The sequence below is a fragment of the Hypanus sabinus genome, chromosome 17, assembly GCF_030144855.1.
Source record: "Hypanus sabinus isolate sHypSab1 chromosome 17, sHypSab1.hap1, whole genome shotgun sequence".
Classification (NCBI taxonomy): domain Eukaryota; kingdom Metazoa; phylum Chordata; class Chondrichthyes; order Myliobatiformes; family Dasyatidae; genus Hypanus; species Hypanus sabinus.
The window spans coordinates 21,219,744-21,244,597 of record NC_082722.1 but is presented as its reverse complement, the minus strand read 5'-3'; the positions used below and the strand labels follow the sequence as shown (position 1 = coordinate 21,244,597).

The 24,854-nt window shown below is 42.1% G+C and overlaps 1 protein-coding gene across 1 annotated transcript in view; it reads left to right on the top strand.

Moving 5' to 3' along the window:
• LOC132407123 (uncharacterized) overlaps window positions 1–24,854 on the top strand; it is a 34,347-nt gene that overhangs the window by 4,723 nt on the left and 4,770 nt on the right. The window contains exons 2-5 of the mRNA XM_059993418.1: window positions 14,129–14,271; window positions 19,785–19,855; window positions 20,000–20,347; window positions 22,865–23,158. Of these exons, the coding sequence (XP_059849401.1) occupies window positions 14,129–14,271; window positions 19,785–19,855; window positions 20,000–20,347; window positions 22,865–23,158 (856 nt within the window). The remainder of the gene's footprint in view (window positions 1–14,128; window positions 14,272–19,784; window positions 19,856–19,999; window positions 20,348–22,864; window positions 23,159–24,854) is intronic.

The window sequence follows — 24,854 nt, the reverse complement described above, 5'->3', positions numbered from 1 at the left end:
GCATCTTAGTGATCTTAGCATCTTGTAAGCATTCACTGAATTGTGGTCCAACCCACAGGGAAAGCAAATAGATGCAGGAATCGATTTCACTTTCAAAGCTTATTGTTAACTCACTGAGTAATTTAATTATAATTACAAAGAATAAAGTTAGTTCCTCGGTAGGCATGTTCCGACGTGTTTGACTGAGAAACTGCCCTGTTCAATAGAGACTCCTGGAGTGATAACTTTACATCAATAAAGGACATATTAATAAAGCTATATCAATATATATTAATGCTAGATTAATAAAGCTGAATTCACAAATGCAGATGATAGGGCAATGTGTCTCTCGTGGCCATGATTGTCATGTTATTAAAACTTTCAGGATTTGTCAACATTGTTTTAAGAAATGGTTTGTTGCTGCATTGCTCTTTGTGGATGCAACATGCAGAGGTTGATTTGAAGCAACATCGTTTATTGATAGGGTACACTTTTCTGCATGATGATGAGATGTTTCATTTTTTTAACCCAAAGTAAATATTACATCCGTCTCCGGACGAATACTTTACGCAAATGTACATATGGAGAAGTTTTACCAGAGTGAATAATACTCGTCTGTTGTGAACACAACGTGAAGTATTTTTTACAGCAAGATTCAACGGTAACGTGATTGGAAGTTCCATGTAAGCTTCTACTCAATGGCAATAGCCAATATGTTGATAAGAGGAGGATCCCCAAGACCACAAAAAATGCAGAACGTTGTGGACATGGCTCGGTTTATTTGGAAATCGACCTCCCCTCTGTACATTCGCCAACACTGTTCCTCTAAGCTGCATCGGTGTGGCCGCACAGTAATTTAAATGCTCACCCACACATTGACTTTGTTGCCACACTGCTGGAATGTCTTTCGTATAATATTAATATAATTGAGAAATTATGTTAATATGATTCTGAAATACCCAATAATAAATAATGTGTTTGTGGATATAATCCACAAAAATTATAAATGATCTACAACTTCCAGCGGTGAGAAGAACCATTTTGAATGCAGCTGCAGATCACGGTCTCCGACAAGGCCCCAGCCAGCTGGGAAAGGGAAGAAGTAAGAGAGAATAGTTTTAAGAAGCCTACGTACACTCTTGGCAGTGTATTGACGAGAGCTGGGACATCAAGTTGCAACTGTAGCCATTGGCTTGGCCACACTTGAAGTGCTGACCGCTCTTCTGATCACAGAAGATAGAATGTACGTGATGGAGTTAGAAAGATTGCAAAAGACATTCATTGGGATATTTTCTGGAATAGAAGGCGTTACTGGCATAGAGAGATTGGACAGTCTTGAATTGTTCACTGCAGATTCAAGGAGACAGAGGAGTGACCTCATGAAATTTGAAAGACGTACGTTAACGGACATTAATGTAGCAGATGCTCACAGTCCATTCCCCAAGCCCGGAGATGTGAAGCTAGAGGATAGCGCTCTGAATTAAGTGGGAAAACTGTGCATGGTATGATTTTCACATAGAAGACGGTAGATTTATAGAGCAAGCTGCCTGAGGAAGTGGTATCATGGTAGAGGCAGGTATAGTAACAGCTACATAAATGGTCGGGACGAGCGCAAGAACTTTCTTCCAAGCCATACTCCACGATTCAGTTTCCTCTTTCAGCTAAAGATCTTCAAAAAAATTCTACCACTGTTTAATAGGAAGTCATAAATAGCAGAGAACAGAAATGCGCTAACGAGCCTGTTGATATTATGGATAGTTTTTGTGGGTACATTTGGAATGCATCTCAAAAAATCGACTTGCACTCTTTTTAACCCGACACTTAAGTAACATACAATGGATGTAAGTTGAGCAAGTGACTTCTAAGACTTTACTTCTCAACTAAATGTTTCTTAGCCGACTCTGTAATGTCCGTGTTTCGATTCTATGATGTGTGCAATCAGGAGAGAAAAATGAGAAGCGTCATCACAACGTTAGGTGAAGGTTAACACGGCGGCCTGCTGTGCGGCAGATTGGCTCGAAATAACGGAAGTGCCTACTCCACTCTGTATCTCAATCAATCAATAAATAAATAAATGAACCGATCAATCAATCAATCAATCAACCAATCAATCATTCCGCGCACTGGACGTCCCCAAAAATGCAGGAACAATAGGAAACAGCAGCCGGTGACAGAGGGAAATACAGAACACAGAATACTGAACGATAACCCGATGAAAAGTAATAAATCCAAGGCTTTATCTTTGTTTCTCACCCTTGATTCTCGGATAATCTTTTACATTGTAACAGAAAATATTGTGGAATTTGCTGTCCTTGCAAGATGTTTGTATAAATTCCTCTTTAAACCATGTCAGCGATTCTAATGGCTGGGGGAAGGCTTTATGTGATAAAACCATGCACATGGATAATATTACAAAATTCTTGGGGTTACATCAATAGTCCGATCCGTTTCTTGAGGAAATTAGTCCAATAACTTCCGGTGTTTCACTCGGACTGTCAAATCGAAATCGATTTAAATGGCTATTTTTTTTATTTTGCTAAATTTAAATCTTCCCGCATACAACAGGCAAAATATGTTTTTCTTAGTTATCAGTACTTTCAAAGACATAAGTACATTTTCAGCTCAAATTTCAATTAACAAGCATCTGTAGAATTTAAACAAACACAATTCGGCCAATATTTGTAAAGTGTATTTTAAACTCATAAGACATCTGTACTTTGTTTTACCCTCGAATGCGATTCCCATCATTCCCTTCAAGTCAGAGAATATACCTTGCAGTTCTGAACTCCAGGCAGGTACTTTTGCACCGAAATTCATTTCATTGGTGTGGTTCCACGCTTTACTTACTTACGGTATTTTCTCTCTCTCTCTCTCTCTCTCTCTCTCTCTCTCTCTCTCTCTCTCTCTCTCTCTCTCTCTCTCTCACACACACACACACACAAACACACACACACACACACACATACACGCACACACACACGCACACACACACACACACACACACACACACACACATACACACACACTCACTCACACACACTCACTCACACACTCACGCACACACACAGACACAGAGTTTCTCTCGTCGATGGGAGAAAGTTTGCTGCCGATTATCGAGTCAGTGAACTCGAAAAAGAGAAGAGCGACGCAGCAGTCATTAACACCATAACTCAACGAGTTGTTTGCTTTTGGTGCTCCCCTCCTTCGCTGCGTGACACCTCTCTGTCCCTTTATTAGGGAGAGAGAGATGGGGCATGTTCTATTGGTTGGCTGGGCGATTAGTTTTTTCTGTACTGCAGATCATGGTCTCTCTTGGGGTCTTTGCTGTTGTTTTCTTGCTGGGGTAGGGGTAACATAGAAACATAGAAAATAGGTGCAGGAGTCGGCCATTCGGACCTTCGAGCCTGCACCGCTATTCCGTAAGATCATGGCTGATTATCCAACTCAGAACCCTGTACCTGCTTTCTCTCCATACGCCCCCCCCCCCGATCCCTTTAGCCACAAGGGCCATATCTAACTTCCTCTTAAAGATAGCCAATGAACCGGCTTCAACTGTTTCCTGTGGCAGAGAATTCCCCAGATACACCACTCTCTGTATGAAGTTTTCACTCATCTCGGTCCTAAAAGGCTTCCCCATTATCTTTAAACTGTGACCCGTCGTTCTGGACTTCCCCAACATCGGAAACAATCTTCCTGCATCTAGCCTGTCCAATCCCTTTAGAATTTTATACGTTTCAATAAGATCCCCCCTCAATCTTCTAAATTCCAGTGAGTATAAACCTAGTCGATCCAGTCTTTCTTCATATGAAAGTCCTGCCATCCCAGGAATCAATCTGGTGAACCTTCTCTGTACTCCCTCTGTGGCAAGAATGTCTTTCCTCAGATTAGGGGACCAAAACTGCACACAATATTCTAGGTGTGGTCTCACCAAGGCCTTGTACAACTGCATTAGATCCACCCTGCTCCTGTACTCAAATACTTTTGCTATGAATGCCAACATACCATTTGACTTTTTCACCGCCTGCTGTACCTGCATGCCCAACTTCAATGACTGGTGTACAATGACACCCAGGTCTCGTTGCATCTCCCCTTTTCCTAATCGGCCTCCGTTCAGATAATAATCTGTTTTCCTGTTCTTGCAACCGAAGTGCATAACCTGACATTTATCCACATTAAATTGCATCTGCCATGAACATGCCCACTCACCAAACCTATCCAAGTCACCCTGCATCCTCTTAGCATCCTCCTCACAGCTAACACCGCCGCCCAGCTTCGTGTCATCCGCAAACCTGGAAATGCTGCATTTAATTCCCTCATCTAAATCATTAATATATTTTGTAAACAACTGGGGTCGCAGCACTGAGCCTTGCGGGACCCCACCAGTCACTTCCTGTCATTCTGAAAATGTCCCGTTCACTCCCTGTCTGCCAACCAACCTGTCTGCTTCCTGTCTGCCAACCAATTCTCTATCCACATCAATACCATACCCCCAATACTGTGTGCTTTAAGTTTGCACCCTAATCTCCTGTGTGGGACCTTGACAAATGCTTTTGAAAATCTAAATATACCACATCCACTTGCTTTCCCCTATCCACTGTACTAGTTACATCTTCCAAAAATTCGAAAAGATTCGTCAGGTATGATTTTCCTTTCACAAATCCATGCTGACTTTGTCCGATGATTTCACCTTTTTCCAAATGTGCTGTTATCACATCATTGATAACCAACTCTAGCATTTTCCCCACCACCGGTGTCAGACTAACCGGTCTATAATTCCCCGGTTTGTCTCTCCCTACTTTTTTAAAAAGTGGGGTTACATTAGCCACCCTCCAATCCTCAGGAACTAATCCAGAATCTAAGGAGTTTTGAAAAATTATCACTAATGCATCCACTATTCCTTGGACTACTTCCTTAAGCACTCTGGGATGCAGACCATCTGGCCCTGGGGATTTATCTTCCTTTAATCCCTTCAATTTACCTAACACCACTTCCCTATTAACATGTATTTATCTCAGTTCCCCCATCTCATTGGACCCCCGGTCCCTTACTATTTCTGGAAGATTATTTATGTCCTCCTTAGTGAAGACAGAACGTGTTTCTGACTGTAAAGGAGCAACATTTGTCATAATCAATCTTTTTCTTTTCATGTATCTATAAAAGCTTTTACTGTCAGTTTTTATGTTCCCTGCCAGCTTTCTCTCATAATCATTTTTCCTTTTCATAATTAAGCCCTTTGCCCTCCTCTGCTGGTCTCTGAATTTCTCCCAGTCTTCAGGTGTGCCGCTTTTTTTTTTTGCTAATTTATATGTTTCTTCTTTGGACTTGATACTATCCACGAGTGCACTTCCTTCCCTGGTTTATTCTTTTGCCAAATTGGGATGAACAATTATTGTAGTTCATCCATGCGATCTTTAAATGCTTTCCATCGCATACCCTCCGTCAACCCTTTAAGTATCATTTGCCAGTCTATCTTAGCTAATCCATGTCTCATAACTTCAAAGTTACCCTTCTTTAAGTTCAGAACCTTTGTTTCTGAATTAACTATGTCACCCTCCATCTTAATGAAGAATTCCACCATATTAGGGTCACTCTTACCTAAGGGGCCTCGCACGACAAGATTGCTAACTAACCCTTCCTCATTGCTCAAAACCCCATCTAGAATGGCCTGCTCTCTAGTTGGTTCCTCGACATGTTGGTTCAGAAAACCGTCCCGCATACATTCCAAAAAATCCTTTTCCTCAGCACCCTTACCAATTTGGTTCACCCAATCTATATGTAGATATAACCCGTTATAACTACTGTTCCTTTTTGCACCGAGGATTGTTGCTTGTTCGTGCGAGGGGAGAGGAAGGCTTTGGGGTACTAACGTGTCTGCTGTCATTGATTGTTTGGGGTGCTCTTCTGTCTTCATGATGCCTGCGAAGTCCAATAATTTCAGGTTGTATGTTGTATGCATTCTCTGATATTAAATTGGAACTACAGAACTATTGGACCATTGAAAACCCCAGTTGGTCGCATTTGGCTGCTTTTGGATTTTGTCACAATATACATTTTCTATCCATGTAACAATCCAAATGTACTTCAGACACTGTAATCGAATCCACTACAGATTCATCCGGTACTCTGTTCCATTTACCAAACCTCTTTTGTTGAAAAACTTGCCCTAGACTTATTTCAATATTTTCTCTCTCGCCTGGAATCGATGTATTCTCATTTTCAGTGAACCGATTCTGGGTAAAAGACTGTGATCATGCTCCTGCCTACACCCTTCCTGACATTACATATATATGGTCAGCGCACAACCACCTGTGCACTAGGGATGAATAGCCCCAGTCTCTTCCTACGGTTAAAATCACGCTGTTGTACATGTCAATCTTTTCTGCACTATCTCAAGCTTCATCGCATCTCTTCTATAGTTGGCAATCAAAATACACGGCATATTTTCACCAACGAATGCACAATACACTCTTTCACCAACGATTTGTGCAGTTGTACATGACGTCCCAGATCCTGTACTGATTGCCACAACTTGCACTCAACGTCGGTAAGACGAAAGAGATGCTTCTGGACTTCAGAAAAGGTAAGACACACAGCAAAAAAGGAAAGGAAAGAATACACAGCAATCCTCATGGAGGGATCAGAAGTGGAGAGAATGATCAGTTTCAAGTCTCCGGGTGTCAAGCTCTCTGAGGATCTAACCGGCACCCAATATATCGGTGCAGCTGTAAAGAAGGCAAGGCAGCGACTATACTTCATTAGTGATTGAAGAGATGTGGTATGCCAACAGAAACACTCAAAATTTTCTATAACTGTACTGTGGACAGCATTCTGACAGGCTGCGTCTGGCATGATGGGGGAAGCTGTGGGGCTACTGCACAGGACCGAAAGAAGCTGCAGAGGGTCATAAAATTTAGTTGGCTTCATCTTGGGTATAAGCCTACATAGTACTCGGGACATCTTCAAGGAGCAGTGTCTTAGAAAGGCAGCGTCCATTATTAAGGATCCGCAGCACCCAAGGCAAGCCATTTTTCCACTGTCACCGTCAGGTAGGCGTATCAGAAACCTGATTCACTATGCGAAACACTATGCGATTCAGGAACAGCTTCTTCCCCTCTGCCATCCAATTCCTAAATGAACATTGAACTCGTGAATACTACCAATTTTTAAATATATATTATTTCTATTTTTACACGTTTTTAATCTATTTAATATACACAAAGTCTATTAGATTTATTCATTTCCCTTTCTGTAGATTATGTATTGATCAGCTGCTGTTAAGTTAACAGATTTCACGACACATGCCGGTGATAATAAACCTGATTGTGATACTGTACTGATTCTGATTCCGAACTGTCGATTCAATGGTGACAAACAACGTATTTACCAGCCTGTCCACGTCCGTCGACAATTCTACGGATCAAAGTGCCTGGAACATTCAGTCACCGGGTTCTACTTCAACGCCGGAAATCTGTTGTGCAAGTTCTGCCCAAGCTTAAATAACCAAAAAGCAACGAACTCATATTTGCGAATATTCGAGTTAAAATCTATCTGCAATTGCTTAGCCCACTTTCCTAGTTCCTCGTCGTAGTTAACTTTCACTGTCTGGTATGTCACTAATTCCGCTGCATCCTGAAATTTATAACAGCCTAAGATACTATTAACTAAATATTTCAGAGATGTCACACGATACTAGAACAAGGACGTACCTGTTCAATAGATCACTAGTTGCAGGCCTTTACTCTTGGTATCAAATCTCCACTATCACCGTCTGATTCCCTAGGAAACCGATTTTGTGTTCCTGTGTTCATGTGGCTGGCTCACTCCGGCTCCCGAGTCACCCAGCGTTCTATACTAGACTGTCATACGGGACCTCGCAAAATTTAATTAAGATGTAGTCTACTGCCCTCCCCTTAGCAATTTTCTGCACAGCCTCTTCAAAACAAGTGAATCAAATTTGTGAGAGAGGGTTCCCCATGAGAAATCCACTGTGACGGTCACTTTTACACTCTTTGCTTTTCCAATTTGTGACAGATTCTATCCTTCATTCAGTATCTTTTCCCGGCTTTGATACTTGGCTCGCTACCTGTACTTGCGGGCCTTTTATTGAATGCGCATTATCCTCTCTGCAGTGCTCTGGTAGCAAAATCCTGCTTAAAGACGGTACTGATATCTCGGTTAATTAAAAGGAGAGCTTGGCGGACGTTGGTCCATGAGCGGCGGCAACTGAGCTCGACGAACTAAAGTCCAGAATGGTTAAGCGGAGCGGCGATTGTCAGGCGTAGGCCAGCGGCGAGAGTAGGAGCAAAAGGCTTTGGCTCATTCTGTTTTAGGCGAGGTAAGTGGGTAGGTGGACTTCGTTTTTGCTTTTTCTTTAAATTTTTGAGGTATTACTTTATATTTTTTTAACATGTTGGTAGGGTTAGTATTTTGCTCTGGTGTCAGATGTAGGAACCCCGGGAATCTTCCAGTCTCCCAGATGGCCACATTTGCGCCAAGATGCAGCTCCTGACAGAATATGGTAGGGATCTGGTGCTGTTGCTCGATGAGCTTCGGCTTATTAGGGAGAAGGAACAGGAGATAGATAGAGTTAGTTACCCCGAGGCAGCAGGAATAAGTTAAGTGGGTGACGGTCAGGGAAGCGAAGGGCAGAGCTCAGATAGTAGAGAGCATCCCTGTGGCCATCCGCCTCTGTAATTGTTATCTCGTTTTGGAAGCGGTTGAGGGGGGATGACTTTACAGAGGACGACAACGGTGTTCGGGTCTGCGGCACTGAGCCTCGTTCCGTGTTACAAAAGGGACAGAGGAAGATGGTGAATGCGGTAGTTATAGGGGGTTCCATAATGAAGGGAACAGACAGCAGGTTCTGTCAGGCTGATGGAGGTATCTGCATGGTGTATTGCCTCCCAGGTGCCAGGGTACCGGGAGTCTCAGATTGGGTGCAGAGTATTCTGAAGGCAGAGGGTGGACAGACAGAAGTCCTGGTACACATTGATACGAATGACAAATGTAGAAAAAGGGAGGAGTGTGAAGAGAGAATTCAGTGAGTTAGGTAGAAAGCTGAAAAGCAGGACGTCCAGGGCAGTAATCTCAGGATTGTCGTCTGTGCCACATGCTAGCGAGTGCAAAAATAGCATGTTCAGGCGTATTAATGTGTGGCGGAGAGACTGGTGTAGGCGGCAGGGCTTCAGATTCCTGGATCATTGGGGGCTCTTCTAGGCAAGAAACGGCCTGTACAAAAGGGGGGTGGGGATTACATATGAACTCAAAGGCGTCCAATACCCAAGCGGGCATGTTTAATAGAGCTGATAGGGAGAGTTTTAACTCATTTGGCAGGGGATCGAAACCTGAGTGACAGGGCTGAAGAAGGGGAAAACAGAAATAAATCAAAGATAGCGTGCAACAGAGATTATACAAACGACAGGCAGGAGATGAGGCTTATTCACAGCCAGTGGCGTGAGTTACAGGGCAATAGAGGCGTCTTGCAGTTAAAACAGAAAGCAACAAATACTGGACTGAAAGTGTTATATTTGAATGCACGCAGCATAAGGAATAAAATGGACGAGCTTGAAATTCAGCTACAGATTGGCAAATATGATGTTGAAGCCATCTCTGAAACTTGGCGAAAGGATAGCTGCAATTGGGAGACTAACGTCCAAGGATATACAGTGTATCCGAAAGACAGATTAGTAGGCAGAGGGTGTGGTGTGGCTCTGTGTATAAAATTCATATTAAATCATTAGAAAGAGATGACATAGTAATGGAAGGTGTAGAGACTCTACTGGTTGAGTTAAGAAATGAAAGGACCCTGATGGCAGTTGTATACAGGCCTCCGAACAGCAGCCAGGATGTGGATTACAAATTACAGCAAGAGATAGAAAAGGCGTGTCAGAAACGCAATGTCATTATAATCGTTGAGGATTTTAACATGAAAGTGGATTGAGAAAACCAGCTCAACACTGGTCCTCAAGAGAGAGAATTTGTAGAATGTCCAAGAGATGACTTTTTAGAACAGCTTGTTGTTGACCCCAGTAGGGGATTGGCTGTGCTGGATTGGGTGCTATGCAATGATCTGGAGGTGATAAGAGAGCTTAAGGTTAAGGAACCCTTAGGCAAGAGTGATCACAAAACGATCGAGTTCGCATTGAAATTTCAGGGGGAAAAATAAAATCTAATGTGTCTGTAGTTCAGTGGAATAAAGGAAATTACAATAGCATGAGAGGCGAACTGGTTGAAGTTGACTGGATATGGACATTTGCAGGAAGGACAACAGAGCAGCAATGGCTGGAGTATCTGCAAAAAATGAGGGAAGTGCAAGATAGATATATTCCAAATAACAAAATTTTTCAAAGGTAATAAGGACACTACCGTGGCTAACAAGTAAAGTCAGAGCCAAAGGAAAAGCAATAGGTAGGGCATACAAGGAAGCCAGAGCTAGTGGAACTATAGAGGAATTGGAAGCTCTTAAAAACTTGCAGAAGGAAGCTCAGAAGGTCATTAGGAAGGAAAAGATGAATTCTGAAAGGAAGCTGACGACTTATATCAAAGAAGATACTAAAAGCTTATTTTCAAGTACATAAAGGGTTAAAGGCGGTCGAGGGTAGATATAGGACCAATATAAATTGTATGCATTCAAGGCAGAGATAGATACGTTCTTGATAATGCAAGGCATGAAAGGGTATCGGGTGAAGGCAGGGTATTGGGCATGACCAAAAGAAATGGATCAGCCCATGATTGAATGACCTAGCAGTCTCGATAGGCCGAATGGCCTACTTCTACTACTATATCTTATAGTCTTAACAAGAATGGAGAAGACCTCATTGGCAAACTGGCCAGAATCTCCTCCAAAACCTTATGGTCTTATGGCTGATAGGCTTGATCAGCATCCTCGTTTTACCACCGACCCGTGACCCCTGCAGCCGGCTTTCTGCTTGAAGATTTGTCTGAATGATGGGTGGCTGGGCTAGATTTCCCATCGCGAATCATTCATTGGCTTCGTGCACCCAGGTCACTTTGCATCTCAAATCGCCTCGACCTTTCCACTCGTAAACAATGCTTTCACTTCTACATTCAAGTAGAAGTTCCAAATCTAATATCTTATTATTAATTGGCAGAATCTTTCTATTCCTAACTGACTTTTTCTTTTCCCATCTACCCATGAATAAAACTAACAAACAACGGATTGTCATTTTCCTGAATTGCAAAGTCACAAGAGCGGACCAATTCAGCAAGCAAATGTGAAGTGCTGTTGATATTTTCGAAAATACGTTTCATAACGTGTTCATTGTCAGCTCATTTCATCGTCGGTTCAACCCTGTAGCATTATTTGCTAGCACTGGAGAATATCCTGTATACAAAATGAATAGATCTCTCTAAAAAAAATGATAGAAAAGCACGTTAGTGCACGACATTATCAAACCCTCTTCTGGCAATTGTTTCTTAATGGGCTCTATGTAAAAACAAATTTCAGAAGCAGTGGCTACAGTAAATGTATGTATCAATATGTATTCCTGTTTGAGCGCGCATTCACGAATGAATATTGCACATTTTAATAAATATCATCTTGAAATTTAGCTTACTATTTTTTCACGATTGATCTTATCAATGTCTTAGGTGATAATTAACAGTCTCAGAAGGCGAAAAATGTTCATGTCACAGAATGATGTGAAATAAATATTATATTTGTGCGGCCAAATAACTGAGTGACCCGCTGGCAACATAAGAAGGAAACAACTTATAAGTGACGTTAGCATCTCGTAAGCATTCACTGAATTGTGATCCCACCCACGCGGAAACAGGTATATACGGATATTGAATTCACTTGTTAAAGTGCAGCGCAGTGTATAACTTAAATATAATAGCAGCGAATAAAGTTGCTACATCATAAGGCACGTCTTAACTCTTCCGACCTGCTGGACTGCGAAGGTAGCATTTGATTGTCTTGTAGTTAGGGACCACCGGCGTGGTAACTCAACGTAGATACAGGGATGGTACTATATTTACAAATCTGAATACAGGTGGGAGGGCAGTGAGTCCCCAGTGGCCATCCTTGTACTTTGCACTTTGTGGATGGATCATACAGACGGCGGATTGAAATAACATTGTTTATTCACAGAGAACCCTTTCTGCATGACGATAAGCGGCATCATTTTTCTTTCACACCAAAGTATTACATCCGTCTATAGAGGAATCTATGTCGACGATTCAAAACGAAGAGGTTTTCTCCAGAGAGGTATAATCCTCGTCTGTAATGAACACATATGAAGCTTTTGTACAGCGAGATTCAACTTTACCATGATTCAAAGTTATACATAAGACTCGAATCAATGGTAATACCGAAATGTTGACAGTGGGAGGGTGCCTAACACAGCAAAAATGCAGAAGGTTATGGACACAGCTCAGTCCATCAGGAAACCAGCCTTCCATCTCTGTAGCCTGTATACACTTGCCATCACTGTTCCCTCTCAGCTGTGCGGGCGCGCCCCACATGGTAAGTGAAGCACTCCCGCACAGGTCGCATTTGTTGCTGATATAATTTTGAAATCTATGTGAATATAATTATAAAATACCCTGTAATTAATTCTGTTGGTGTATATAATCCATACGCTTTTTAAAATATCAACCGCACCCCAACTATTACTGCGTAACATTTTAGAGTTTCGACATATTTACATTGTCAGTGTTTAAAGTTTCAACGCTGTTAGAAATTCTAACAATAAGCCCCGAATGGAACTCGGTAGATCATTGTTAACAAACCGCCAGTCCGTACATAATCCTTTTACAAGCCATGGCAAAATTTCCTGCTTGGAGCAGCTGTTGGTCCGTGTGTTGTGAAAAATTAAGTGGAGGGAACGTTGCTTCCCTCCCCCTGAGAAACCAGGCTAATCAAGGGCATATCCTCTTCAAAGACTGAAGAAGGGTCTCGAACCGAAACGTTGATTGTTTATTCCTATCCATATATCAGGGGTTTCCAACCTTTTCATGCCATGGACCCCCACCATTAACCGAGGTTGGGAGCCCCTGTCAGAGATGGTGCTTGACCTGTATAAAGTTCTAAAGGGATTGGACAGGCTAGATGTAGGAAGATTGTTTCCGATGTTGGGGAAGTCCAGAACGAGGGGTCACAGTTTAAGGATAAAGGGGAAGCCTTTTAGGACCGAGATGATGAAAAACTTCTTCACACAGAGAGTGGTGTATCTGTGGAATTCTCTGCCACAGGAAATAGTTGAGGACGGTTCATTGGCTATATTTAGGAAGAAGTTAGATATGGCTCTTGTAGCTAAAGGGATCGGGGGTATGGAGAGAAAGCAGGTACAGGGTTCTGAGTTGAATGATCAGCCATGATCATACTGAATGGCAGTGCAGGCTTGAAGGACCGAATGGCCTTCTCCTGCACCTATTTACTATGTTTCTATGTTTTCTATGCTGAGTTCCTCCAGCATTTTGTGTTTGCTACTCTGGATTTTAGGATCTCCTGTGCTTATGATTTTCTCTGCAGTGAATAGTGACAGGATATACTGGGGGGATCTTTGAAGCGTTGATGCACAAAGGGATTTTAGTGTGCACTTAACGACGACACATCAGGATCCAGATAAGAAGGCGTTTAGCCTACTTGCCCTCTTGGCAGTATTTTGACAAGAGCTGGAACACCATGTTGTAACAGTAGACAATGGTGTCGTGTCGTATGCTCTTCTGGTCCACAGATAGCACGTAGTAGAGATAGAACAATAGCAAAAGAGATTATCTGGGACGTTGCCTGCGATGGAATGTTTTAGTGGCACGGAGATATTGGATAGACATGGATTGTTTACTCTGGAGTACAGGTGACTGAGGGATCACCTTATGAATTTGAAAAAAAAACAATTGTTACGGACATTAATATGCAAGAGCACATAGCCCAATTCTCAATGCAGGGGATCCAAATTTAGAAGACACAACTGTGAACTGAGAGAGAAAATATTTAAAGAGGAGCTGGGCGCGATATGGTTTTCAGACAGAGGGCGGTAGGTATATAGAACAAGTTGTTAGAGGATATGGTACCGTGCTGCAGGCAGGTGTAAGGACAGCTTCGTAAATATTTCGTTCTGAATGGATGAAACGGGTGTAAAAGCCCTCTTCGTGATGCACTCCAGGATTCAATGTTTTCTTTCAGCTAAAGATCTACAACAAACTCCTCGTGCAGGTTAACAGGAAACTAGAAATAGCAGAGAATAGATACGCACTAACGAACCCGCTGATGATATCACGGAAAGTCTTTGTGGTTAAAATTTCCATGTGTCTCAAAAATCGATTTACGTACTGTTGGCTTTATTTTTAAAGCTCGACGTGTAGGTTACAGACAATAGATTTTTTTCAAAATGTAAATTGAGTTCAAAGTCTCTTCTTCGCAACTGTGTTTCTAATATTTTTCTGCGACATCCGGGTTTCGAATCTACGGCGTGTGCATTCTGGACAGAGAATAATGAGAAGCTTTATCACAATGTTAAATAAAACAGAGTTTTAAGTCTTAATCTTTAACCGAATCGATTGCTGACAGTCTTCCAAGCGTGAACATTTACATCATGAGAGACTATTTGGAGAATGATTGATTTTTATTTTCACTTAAGGCAGAAAATAATGAAATGTGGTTGCATATCGACATCAGATCGCGCACTGAAACAAAGAAGCGACCGTTCTATGAATAAAATGATATTATTTGTGTAATTTATTTCACAACCGAGCTAGATTCCAGACTGACATAGCTATGGAAATGACTTTGAGGTGTTGTCAAACTTGTAGCATGATCATCTTGTTTTCGAATTAAAAATGTAAATCTAAATGGAAGGAAAAAATACCTGACAGGCGAAGACAACCTGAAAATTATAACTTCATCACCTCCATTCAGAACCAAGAAATGTGAGTCAACACTCCACCTGCAAATCGGTTAGCGTAGTCTACTGGAGCCAGAGCTACCGATGCGGCTTCCTCTACACTGGTGAGTCTCGACTTAAACTGTGGGACCACTTTTCGAGCACCTCCAGTCCATCCCAAAATGCGGAATTTGCTAGTGACCAATTATTTTTATTCCTATCCATTCCTATCCATTTCGATTCATGTTCCCTCCGTACGCCTTCATGAGGCTGGTCTCAGGGTGGGCGAGCAACACGTCGGATTCAGCCCAGGTAGCCTCCAAACAGACGACATGAACATCGACTTCTCCTTCAAGTATTTTTCCCTCCCACGTGTCCTTTCTGTTCCCACCTCTGTCCTCTTATCTTCTCTGCCCTGCTGCCTATAACCTCTTCTGTCCCAATTCCTTCCCTTTCTCCCATCGTCTACTTTCCTCTCCTATTAGATTCCTTATTCTGCATTTTCAACCTCTTACCTGCCAGCTTCCCACCGCCCAACCGCACTCGCTCCTCTTCCCCCCTCCCCCCAAAACCCCCTCAACCTGGCTTCTCCTATCACTTTCTAATTTGTCCTCCATCTCACCGGATTTTTATTCTGGCATATTCCTCCCACCTTTCCAGTCCTAATGAAGGGACTCGGAGCGAAACGTTGACTGTTCATTAATTTCCATAGATGCTGCCCGGTCTGCTGAGTTCATTTTGTGTGTGTTGCTCTAGATTCCAGTAACTTCAGAATTCTTGTGTTACTGATATGAATGCTCTTTTCTCAGTCCTTTGAGAAAATATTCGACGTTATCGACGTGCTCTGTCTGATGGAGAATTGATTCGATAGCTGCCGCTGAGAGAAGGGAAGCAAGCTGAAGTCTCTTTGGTCTTGCACCAATTCTTCTCACTAGGTTTTCAAAGACATGAATGAAGTAACACAAGACCATGGGAATGAATATCAGGTTAGATAGCACAGTAATTTCTGGACAACAGCAGCAAAATATTCCGGAAAAAAACGATGCCCGGAAACATGGAGATTAACGACAGCTCATAGAGCGTCAGCGGAGAGCGAAACAGATTTAAGTTTTCTGATCGATCACCCGATGAATGGTTGAAAATTAAGGGAGTGATTTTGTTTCCCACCCTTTGATTCTCCCTACTCTACCAAGCATCTTTCACGTTAAGGTATAAGTATAAGAACAGTGGAATTTGCAATCCTTGCAAGATGCCAGTAAGTACTTTTTAACTATGAGAACGCTCCTGATGGCTGGGGAAACATTTTATGTGATAAGGTCATGCACATGGAAATAGGCAGATATTGCACAATTCATGGGGTTTCCCGAATTGTCCAACACATCTCTTGAGAAAATTAATCCAATAGCCTTCGAGTTAACTGGGACTGTCAAATCGAAAACGTTTTATGCATCTGACTTTTTTTTTGGTAAATTTCAAAACTTCTCAAATCTTCCAAAACAAAAACAAAAGCTAAAAATCTAAAAATCTTAAAACTCTAAAGAAATGCTTATCTTAATTATGAGTACTTTCAAACAAATTAAACACCGCTTTAGCTGTGAGTAAAATTCAGTGAACAGGCATTTGACGATTTACGTAGAATCTGGCTAATATTTGTAAGGAGCATTTTAAGCTCTTAAGACATCTGTACTTTGTTTTACCCAAGACTGTGATTATCATCATTCCCTTCTATTAACCAGGGGGAGATTATTGCTCTCAGCACCAAAAGTCAGGTGGATATTATTTCACACAAAATAATTTCATATGAGTGTGACAGTTAGTTCCCGTCCTTGTTTCTTCAGTTTACTGTATTATGCGACCACAATTGGAGAATACTTTGCTGGCTTACGGGAATAAGTTATACATTCGCGCGACTACGTCCATGCCTACTATCAAGCACTAATTACATAAATCACACAATAACCCTATAGCATTCTCACAACACCCTACTATCCGCCGCATCCCAAGAAACACACCTCACCACCATTTAGATTGATCCATGGCTCCATACGGCACTGCACTGGGACTTCGGCCCATTTAGCCCACGTGGACCGAGAAACCTATCCCAGCTAGACCCATTTTCTTGCTTTTGTAACTTACCACAGTAAACATTTTCTATCTGTGTACCCATCCAAATGTTCCTAACACATTGCAATCGTACCCACTTCTACAGTTTCACCCCATACCTTATTCCAGTTACCAAGCCCACTGCTTTGACAAACTTGCCCTAGATCCATTTAAATGTTTTCTCACTCATCTAGAATCGATGCATTCTCATTTTAAATTCAACTATTCTGGGTAATAGACTGTAAACATTCCCCTGCTTAGGCCCCTAAATATATAAGGTCACCACACAACCTCCTGTGCTCCAGGGAAGCGTAACCCCAGACTGTTCCTATAGCTAAAAACATGCTGTCCTGCAAATTTATTTGTGAATCTTTTCTGGAGTTTTCTGGACTATGTCAAGCTTTGTCGTGCCTTTTCTATAGCCGGCTGATCAGAAATGCACAGAATACTCTGGGTATGCTTCACCAACGACCTGTACAGTTGAACTTGACGGCGCAGGTGTTGTACTCATTGCTCCAACTGTGAATAAATGTGACAATCACCCAACTTCTTCACCAGTCTGCCCACCTCATTTGTCACGTTCAAAGATCAATCTGCATGTACCCCTCAGTCACTTTGTTTTACTTCAATGCTCTGGACAATCTACTGTGCAATTCCTGCCCTGGTTTAACTAACCAAAGTTGAACACTTCGCAAATGTCCGAGTAATATTCTATCTGCAATTGCTTGTCCCGCTTTCGTAGTTTATCATCGTAGATATCTTTCACTGTCTAATATATCACCAATTTCGTTGCATACCGAAATATATTAACGAAGTTAAAAAAACAATTCATCAAAATATTTCGGAGATGACAATAATACTGGAAATGGAGCCTACCTGTTCAGTACACCAGTAGTTGCAGGCGGTCATTCTTGATAACAAATTTCCACTATCACAGTTTGACTCCCTCAACTAAACTAATTTTGTATGCTTATGCTCAGGTGGCTGGCTCACTTTGGCTCCCATGTCATCGAGTTTTCTGTGCAAGCCTGCCAAACGGGACCTTGCAAAAGTTAATGAAGTTATAGTTCAATTGCTGCACTCCTCAATTTTCTTCATTCCTTCATCAAAGCAACTCAATCAAATTTGTGAGATGAGATTCCAAATGAAAAATCCATGCTGACCGTCACTTTTTCAACCTTTCCCTTTACAAATTGTGATAGATTCTCTCCCTCTGATCCACTCCAGTATGTTTCCACGCACCAATGCTGGGCTCGCCACCTTCAGCTCTCTGCTTGTCCTTGCACATCTCCTTAAAGAAGTGCACATTTGCTACTCTCCAATGCTACGGTAACACAATCCCCGTTAAAGACGATGCTGATATCATTGCAATGGACCTTACAGTTTTTCCTCTAGCTTTTCACAATGTTAAAACATACATTTGATCAGGTGCCTTAAGTTCATCAAACGGTCTGAGTTCTTACACCGTCAACAGCCCGTTTCCCCGACGCCTCCATTTTTCTCATGTGGATCGGTAAAAAACATAATGTTAATTCCCTTTAATCCCGTAGTTTCCATCGTTTTCACCACAGTGATGGGAAATGATAATCTACATCTCGCTCATCGCGATTTCTCGGTTGCTATTTTCTCATTTCCTTTTGCTTTCTATTCAGAAGTTGTATCATGCTACCTTTGTGCTCTCATGATTCCCGTCAGGTCTACTGCAGTACATCTTATATTTCTGTCGGGAATAGCTTGAACCCGATCCCCACAGATGATGCAGGTCTTCTCTCTCCAAAACAATGTCTCAATGTTCTCGTGAACCAGGATTCTCTAATCCAGTTGGCCTTGCCATTCTCTTTATCGATACCACTCGTGCATTTCAGCGGCAGTTAACAGAGGGCATCGCCTTGAAATAGCAGAGAAAAATTTAAATAAGGTTGCAAAACAGGTATATGACGCAGAGAGTAGTAGGTAATTTGCCAGTGCTACAAGAGAGTGCTGATTTGATCACAACGGTTATAAGATATTCAAACATGCCCGGGAACAGGCAAAAAAGAGCGATGTAGATCATGTCCGATCAGATAGAATTCAATTTGCATTATGGTCGATGCAGATATCATTGGTCGAATATATTTTCCTGTGCTGTACGAGGGGTGATTAATAAGTTCGTGACCTAAGGTAGAAGGAGAAGAATTCTACAGCTATCGTTACATGAACTTGCAGGTCAACTTTTTGATCAGACAGAAAGTTTGAAGTTAACAACTCATCTCCTTCTACCTTAGGCCACGAACCTATCAATCACCGCTGATGAGTTATTAACTTCAACTGATAAAGGACTGAATGAGAAGGAATCTGATTGGATAGGACATTGGACCATTCGAGAAAGTGACCGAGGAGCAGCAGGTAAGCGAGGTGAGGAGAAGCGAAGCGATAAAATGGGACACAGAATGGGAAATGGAAAACAATGAAAGGTGAACGGGAGAAATTACTGGAAGTTAGATAATTCTATGTTCATATCAGCAGGATGGAGGCTATCTAGATGGAATATAAATCCACCTATCAAGTGCCATCTCTTTAAGTCCCCTCCCCGCACTTATCACCTCCCAGCTTATACGCCTTTCCGTCCCCTATCTCCTTATTGTGACTTCCTCCCCATTCCTTTCCAGTCCTGAAGAAGTATCTTACCCCGAAACATCGACTGCTTATTTTTTATCACTGATGCTGAGCTCCACTCTCTCGTTGTGTGTATTCCACGGGATTTCCTGTATCTACAGCATTTCTTCTACCCAAGGCATCGACATAGCCTTGACTATGAGACCTCATATACAATGTGCACTTGATTATCACATCCTATGAATTTCTATCTTTTAACAGACGACTCTCATTTGCAATGTCGGTGGATGCAACAGTTTGGTTCGTGGCTCTTCTCGCCGCGTTTTTGCCAGGTACGCTTGAACTTTTGTGCCCTATCTATGAAACAGGCATTTTACAATATTATACATCATTTACCCGCAGCAAGTTTAGCCATAGTTAACATCCGATTCGCATACCAGTGTTCTGCCTATTTTGTCTGTTGATTCGTTGTCCAGTGAATGCAACTGTTTTCAACATTCACAATTATGCTTTGTCAGCCTCAAAAGGAACTTCGGCCAAAGTGGATCAATTCCCTTCAACCTTAAATGCCTCAATCGGTGGAAATGAATCCATGTTCTGCAAATTTCCAATACTACAAGATACTGCTGAAGTCTCGTGGTGGAAGGAGGGTCAGAAGGCATTTATAGAACCAGGCAGCAGAAATCAGTTCAATGTAAGGAAAGGCAGGGGCACATTTACCCTCCTGAATGTGACATACACAGACGTCGGCTGGTATTACTGTCAAGTGAAAAGTCAACAACAAATATTGGGAAACGGAAGTGGCTCTCAGATTAAAGTGTTTAGTAAGTGTCTTTATTCCTGTAAGTGGCAAAAAAAAAATATCATTTCTTTCCATTTGAAGAAAAGCCAAGATTGCAGAAATGTTGCGAAATTTTATTGCTGGTTGAAAATTTGTGCCATTAATTTGCCTCCCAGCTTTTTTTAAACAGGAATATATCATTTCAGATTTTTTTCAGACGATTGTGTTTATTATTTCAATGTGATTCTGCAGATTGGCTTTTGCTCCACTTATTATTTGGTCCGTTGATATTTCCAGCCATATATATGTTCTGCATATATTCCTGCACAACACTCACCCTCTCCCCACCTTGATCTATTCCTCAGCCAGCCCATAAGAAAATAAGAACATAAGAAATATGAGCAGGAGTAAGCCATCCGGCCCATCGAGCTGACCCACCATTCAATAACATCATGGTTGATCTGTCCATAAACTCAGCTCCATCTGCTTGTCTCTTCCCCATTACCGTTAATTTCCTTACTATGTAAAAATCTATCTAATTGTATCTTAAACATATTTAGTGAAGAAGCCTCAACGGCTTCCCTGGACAGAGCATCCCACTGATTCACAACTCTCTGTGAAAGCGAGTTTCTCCTCATCTCCGTCCTAAATCTTCTTCCCTGAATCTTGAGGCTATTTCCCCTAGTTCTAGTCTCACCTACCAATGGAAACAACTTTCCTATTTCTATCTTAGCAGTCTCTTTCAAAATGTTTTATGTTCTATAAGATCCCCTCTCATTTTTCTGAATTCCGGAGTGTATAGTCCCAGGCGACTCAATCTCTACTCTTCATCTCTGGAATCAACCCGGTGAACCTAAACTGCACTGCATCCAAAGCCAATATATCCTTCCTCAAGTATGGTGATCAGAACTGCACACAGTAGTCCAGGTGAAGTCACCAGAACCCTGTACGGTTGCAGAATAACCTCTCAGCTCTTGAATTCAATCCCTCTAGCAATGAAGACCACCATTTCATTTGCCTCTTAATAGCCTGTTGCACCTGCAAGCCAAAATTTTGTGATACTCGCACAAGCCCTCCCAAGTCCCTCTGCATATCCCCCCTGCTGTAATCTTTCACTATTTAAATAATAATCTTCTCTTCTAGAATTCCTTCCAAAGTGCATGATCTGTCATTTACCAACATTATATTCCACCTGCCAGTCCTTGGCCCACTCACGTAATCTATCTATATCCCTCTGCAGACTGTCCATTTAGTTTAGTGTCAGCAGCAAATTTTGATACGCTACACTCAGTCCCCTCTTCCAAATCATCAGAGCAAATGGCAAACAGCTGCGGGCCCAGCACCGAACACTGCGGCACCCCACTCACCATTGACTGCCAACCGGAGAAACGCCCATTTATACCAACTCTCTGTCTTTTATTGGATAACCATTCCACTATCCATGCCAATACACTTCTTCTGACTTCATGCATCCATATCTAATTTATAAGTCTCCTGTGTGGCACCTTATCAAATGCCTTCTGGAAATCCCTGCATACGGCATCCATCTGTTTCCCTCGATCCACTGCACTCATTATGTCCCCAAAGAACTCCAGTTTGCTTGTCAAACAGGTCCTGCTCTTTCTGAATCCCTGCAGTGCCTGTCTAATGGAACCATTCCTTTTTAAATGTTTCGCTATTTCTTCCTTAGTGACAACTTCAAGCATTTTCCCGACTACAGATGTTGAGCTAACTGTCCTATAGTTGCCCGTCTTTGGCCTAACCCGTTTTTTTACCAAAAAAAAATAAAGTGGCGTGATATTTGTTGTCCAGCAACTTTAAACAATCAAAAGCTTTAAACAGCGGATGAACGGAACCACTTCATTTTTAGACGAAGAATTTGATTCGGGTTAGATAATGAGAGATAGGGAGCTGTAGACAAATTCTATTGAAGGGCAAATCACAAGCCATCTAATTTAAAGCGAAGCATTGTCGAGTAAAATGATATCCGCCTGTTCTTCAGCCTGCTTTTGTACTACCACATCTCGACGTATTTCGCCGATTTCGATCTTACAGTTGCTAAAGCGCACAGCTACAAATATTTATAAGGAATTAATAAACATAGGCAAAGGCAAACAAAGCCACTTCATTAATGTCAATTACGGGACGTCTGCGTAAATCCTCCAAAGAGAGAAACACAGCTTGATCCGTGTGCTGCTCCACAATGCCAATCCCATTGCAACGAGCATAGATATGCAGTTTCACTGCATTACGTTAATACAGAATTGACCTTCAAGGGCAGAGGTAAGGACAAAAATGGCCTGTTGGAAGAAGCAATAAAGGCACCCCTAGCACGCGCTATATCTGCTACGTTCATTCCAAGCAGGCGTGCGTTCCCCATCTGTCAGCAACACATCAGTTTTGTCATGTTTACTTGCCCTCTGAAACAATTAATAACTGGCAAATTCAGGGGATTTCAAACGACCGCAATGATAACAGTTGAGTGTGGTAGCGTGAGAAGGAGAATGCATACTATCAAATAATAGCTAAACATTCTACGTCGCGTTTTATTTTGTTGTAGCTCCCCCAACTCCGCTGAAAATCATCCGTGTTGAAGAAACTTCACCGACATCCCGGAAACTCATGTGTATAACTGCACCATTTTATCCGAAGAAATTAGACATCTTTTGGCGAAGAAATAATAAGGAAATTCAATCCGAAGAAACGGCAATAAGTGAGACTTCGGAAGGATCTTTTGAGGCTTCCAGTACTTTGGAAGATACGCAGCCTGCTCAGGGCAAAGTGGTTTACACCTGTCTGGTAAATCACGAAACGCTCAAACATCCTGCCATTTTCAGCTATATTATTGAACAAGGTAAGACAGGAAACATTTAAAGCAAGCTCCAACCTGAATGAGAATATGCCTGGAAAACTACAAACACGAGAAAGAAATTGTGAAATCAATTTATTTTTTTCAACGGGGAAATGTTAAAGTGTGTACTGTTTATACATTATTTACAGCCTTACATCTGCAAGGAAAGGTGGGTGTCAACAACAAAGGCAGAAAGAGGAAAGAGGTACTACTGAGGGAATTTGAGCAGCGAGGGACTAACTTAAAATGCAGAACCAAAAAAACTGTTAATCTCTGGATTATTACCTGGCTCACGTGCAAATTGGCAAAGGGTTAAAAAGATCAGAGAGTTAAATGCGTAGCTCAACGACTAGTGTGGGAGATCTGTGGTTGAATTCATGGGAAATTGTTCCATTGGGAGGAGCTCATCTAAACCGTGATGGGACGGGTATCCTGGCGAATTGCATAACTAGAGTTGTGGATAAGACTTTTAAACTAGGTAGCATGGGGGTTGGTTCAGCAGATTTTGGAAGCATTGATAAAGTAAAAGAGAAAAGTGTGGATAAAGATAAAGAAAAAGCAAAAGTTGCAGAAAAAAACAGGTAATACGGTAGGATAGGCCGGGAGGTGAGGGAGGTGGGGAAGTGCTCTTAAATAAGAATGAGATCAGGAAGATAGTGATAGACGATATAAGATCTGGGGATCTGAATGTTGAATCCATCTGAGTAGAGATTAGGAACAGTAAAGGGGAAAAATCACCGCTGGGCGTTGTCTATATGCCACTGAATAATGACATTACAGTGGCACGAGTAATAAGCCGAGAAATATCTGAGGCAGGGAAGTATGACATAGCAGGCATCGTGGACTTTAACTTGCACATAGATTAGGTGACTCAAGATGGTCGAAACATTCTGAAGGAGCACTGCGTAGGATCCATATGTGATAGCTTTCTTCAACAGCATGCTACTGAAGTGTCCGGAATAAGGTAGATGAGCTTGAAGCCCAGGTGCAAATGGGTAACTATGATGTTGTTAGGATAACGGAGACATGGCTGCAGGGAAATCAGACCTGGGAAATGAATATACAAGGGTATACGAGCCATCGTAGCGACAGAAATGTGGGCAGAGAGGGGTGGGGTGGCCCTGTTGGTGAGGAATGAGATTCAGTCTTTTGCAAGGGGGGGGGGGCATAGGGTCAGGAGAAGTAGAGTCTGTGTGGATAGAACTGAGGAACAGTAAGGGCAAAAGGACCCAAATGGGTGTTGTCTACAGGCCACCAAACAGTAGCATGGATATTGGGTGCAAGTTGAACAGGGAGTTAACATTGGCATGTGGCAAAGGTAATGTTGCAGTAGGTATGGGGGATTTCAACATGCAGGTCAACTGGGAGAATCAGGTTGGTGCTGGACCACAGGATAGGGAGTTTGTAGAGTGCCTACGGGATGCATTCTTGGAACAGCTTGTACGAGAGCTGACCAGGGACAAGACTATTCTGGATTTACTGTTATGTAATGAACAGAATTTGATAAGCGATCTCGCAGTAAAGGAACCATTAGGAGGTAGTGATCACAATATGATAAGCTTTTATCTGCAATTTCAGAAGGATAAGAGCAGCTCAGAGATGTTAGTGTTGCAGATGATCCGGGGAAACTATGGAGTCATGAGGGAGGAGCTGGCCAAAGTTGACTGGACGGATAGCCTAGCAGAAAAGACAGTGGAAC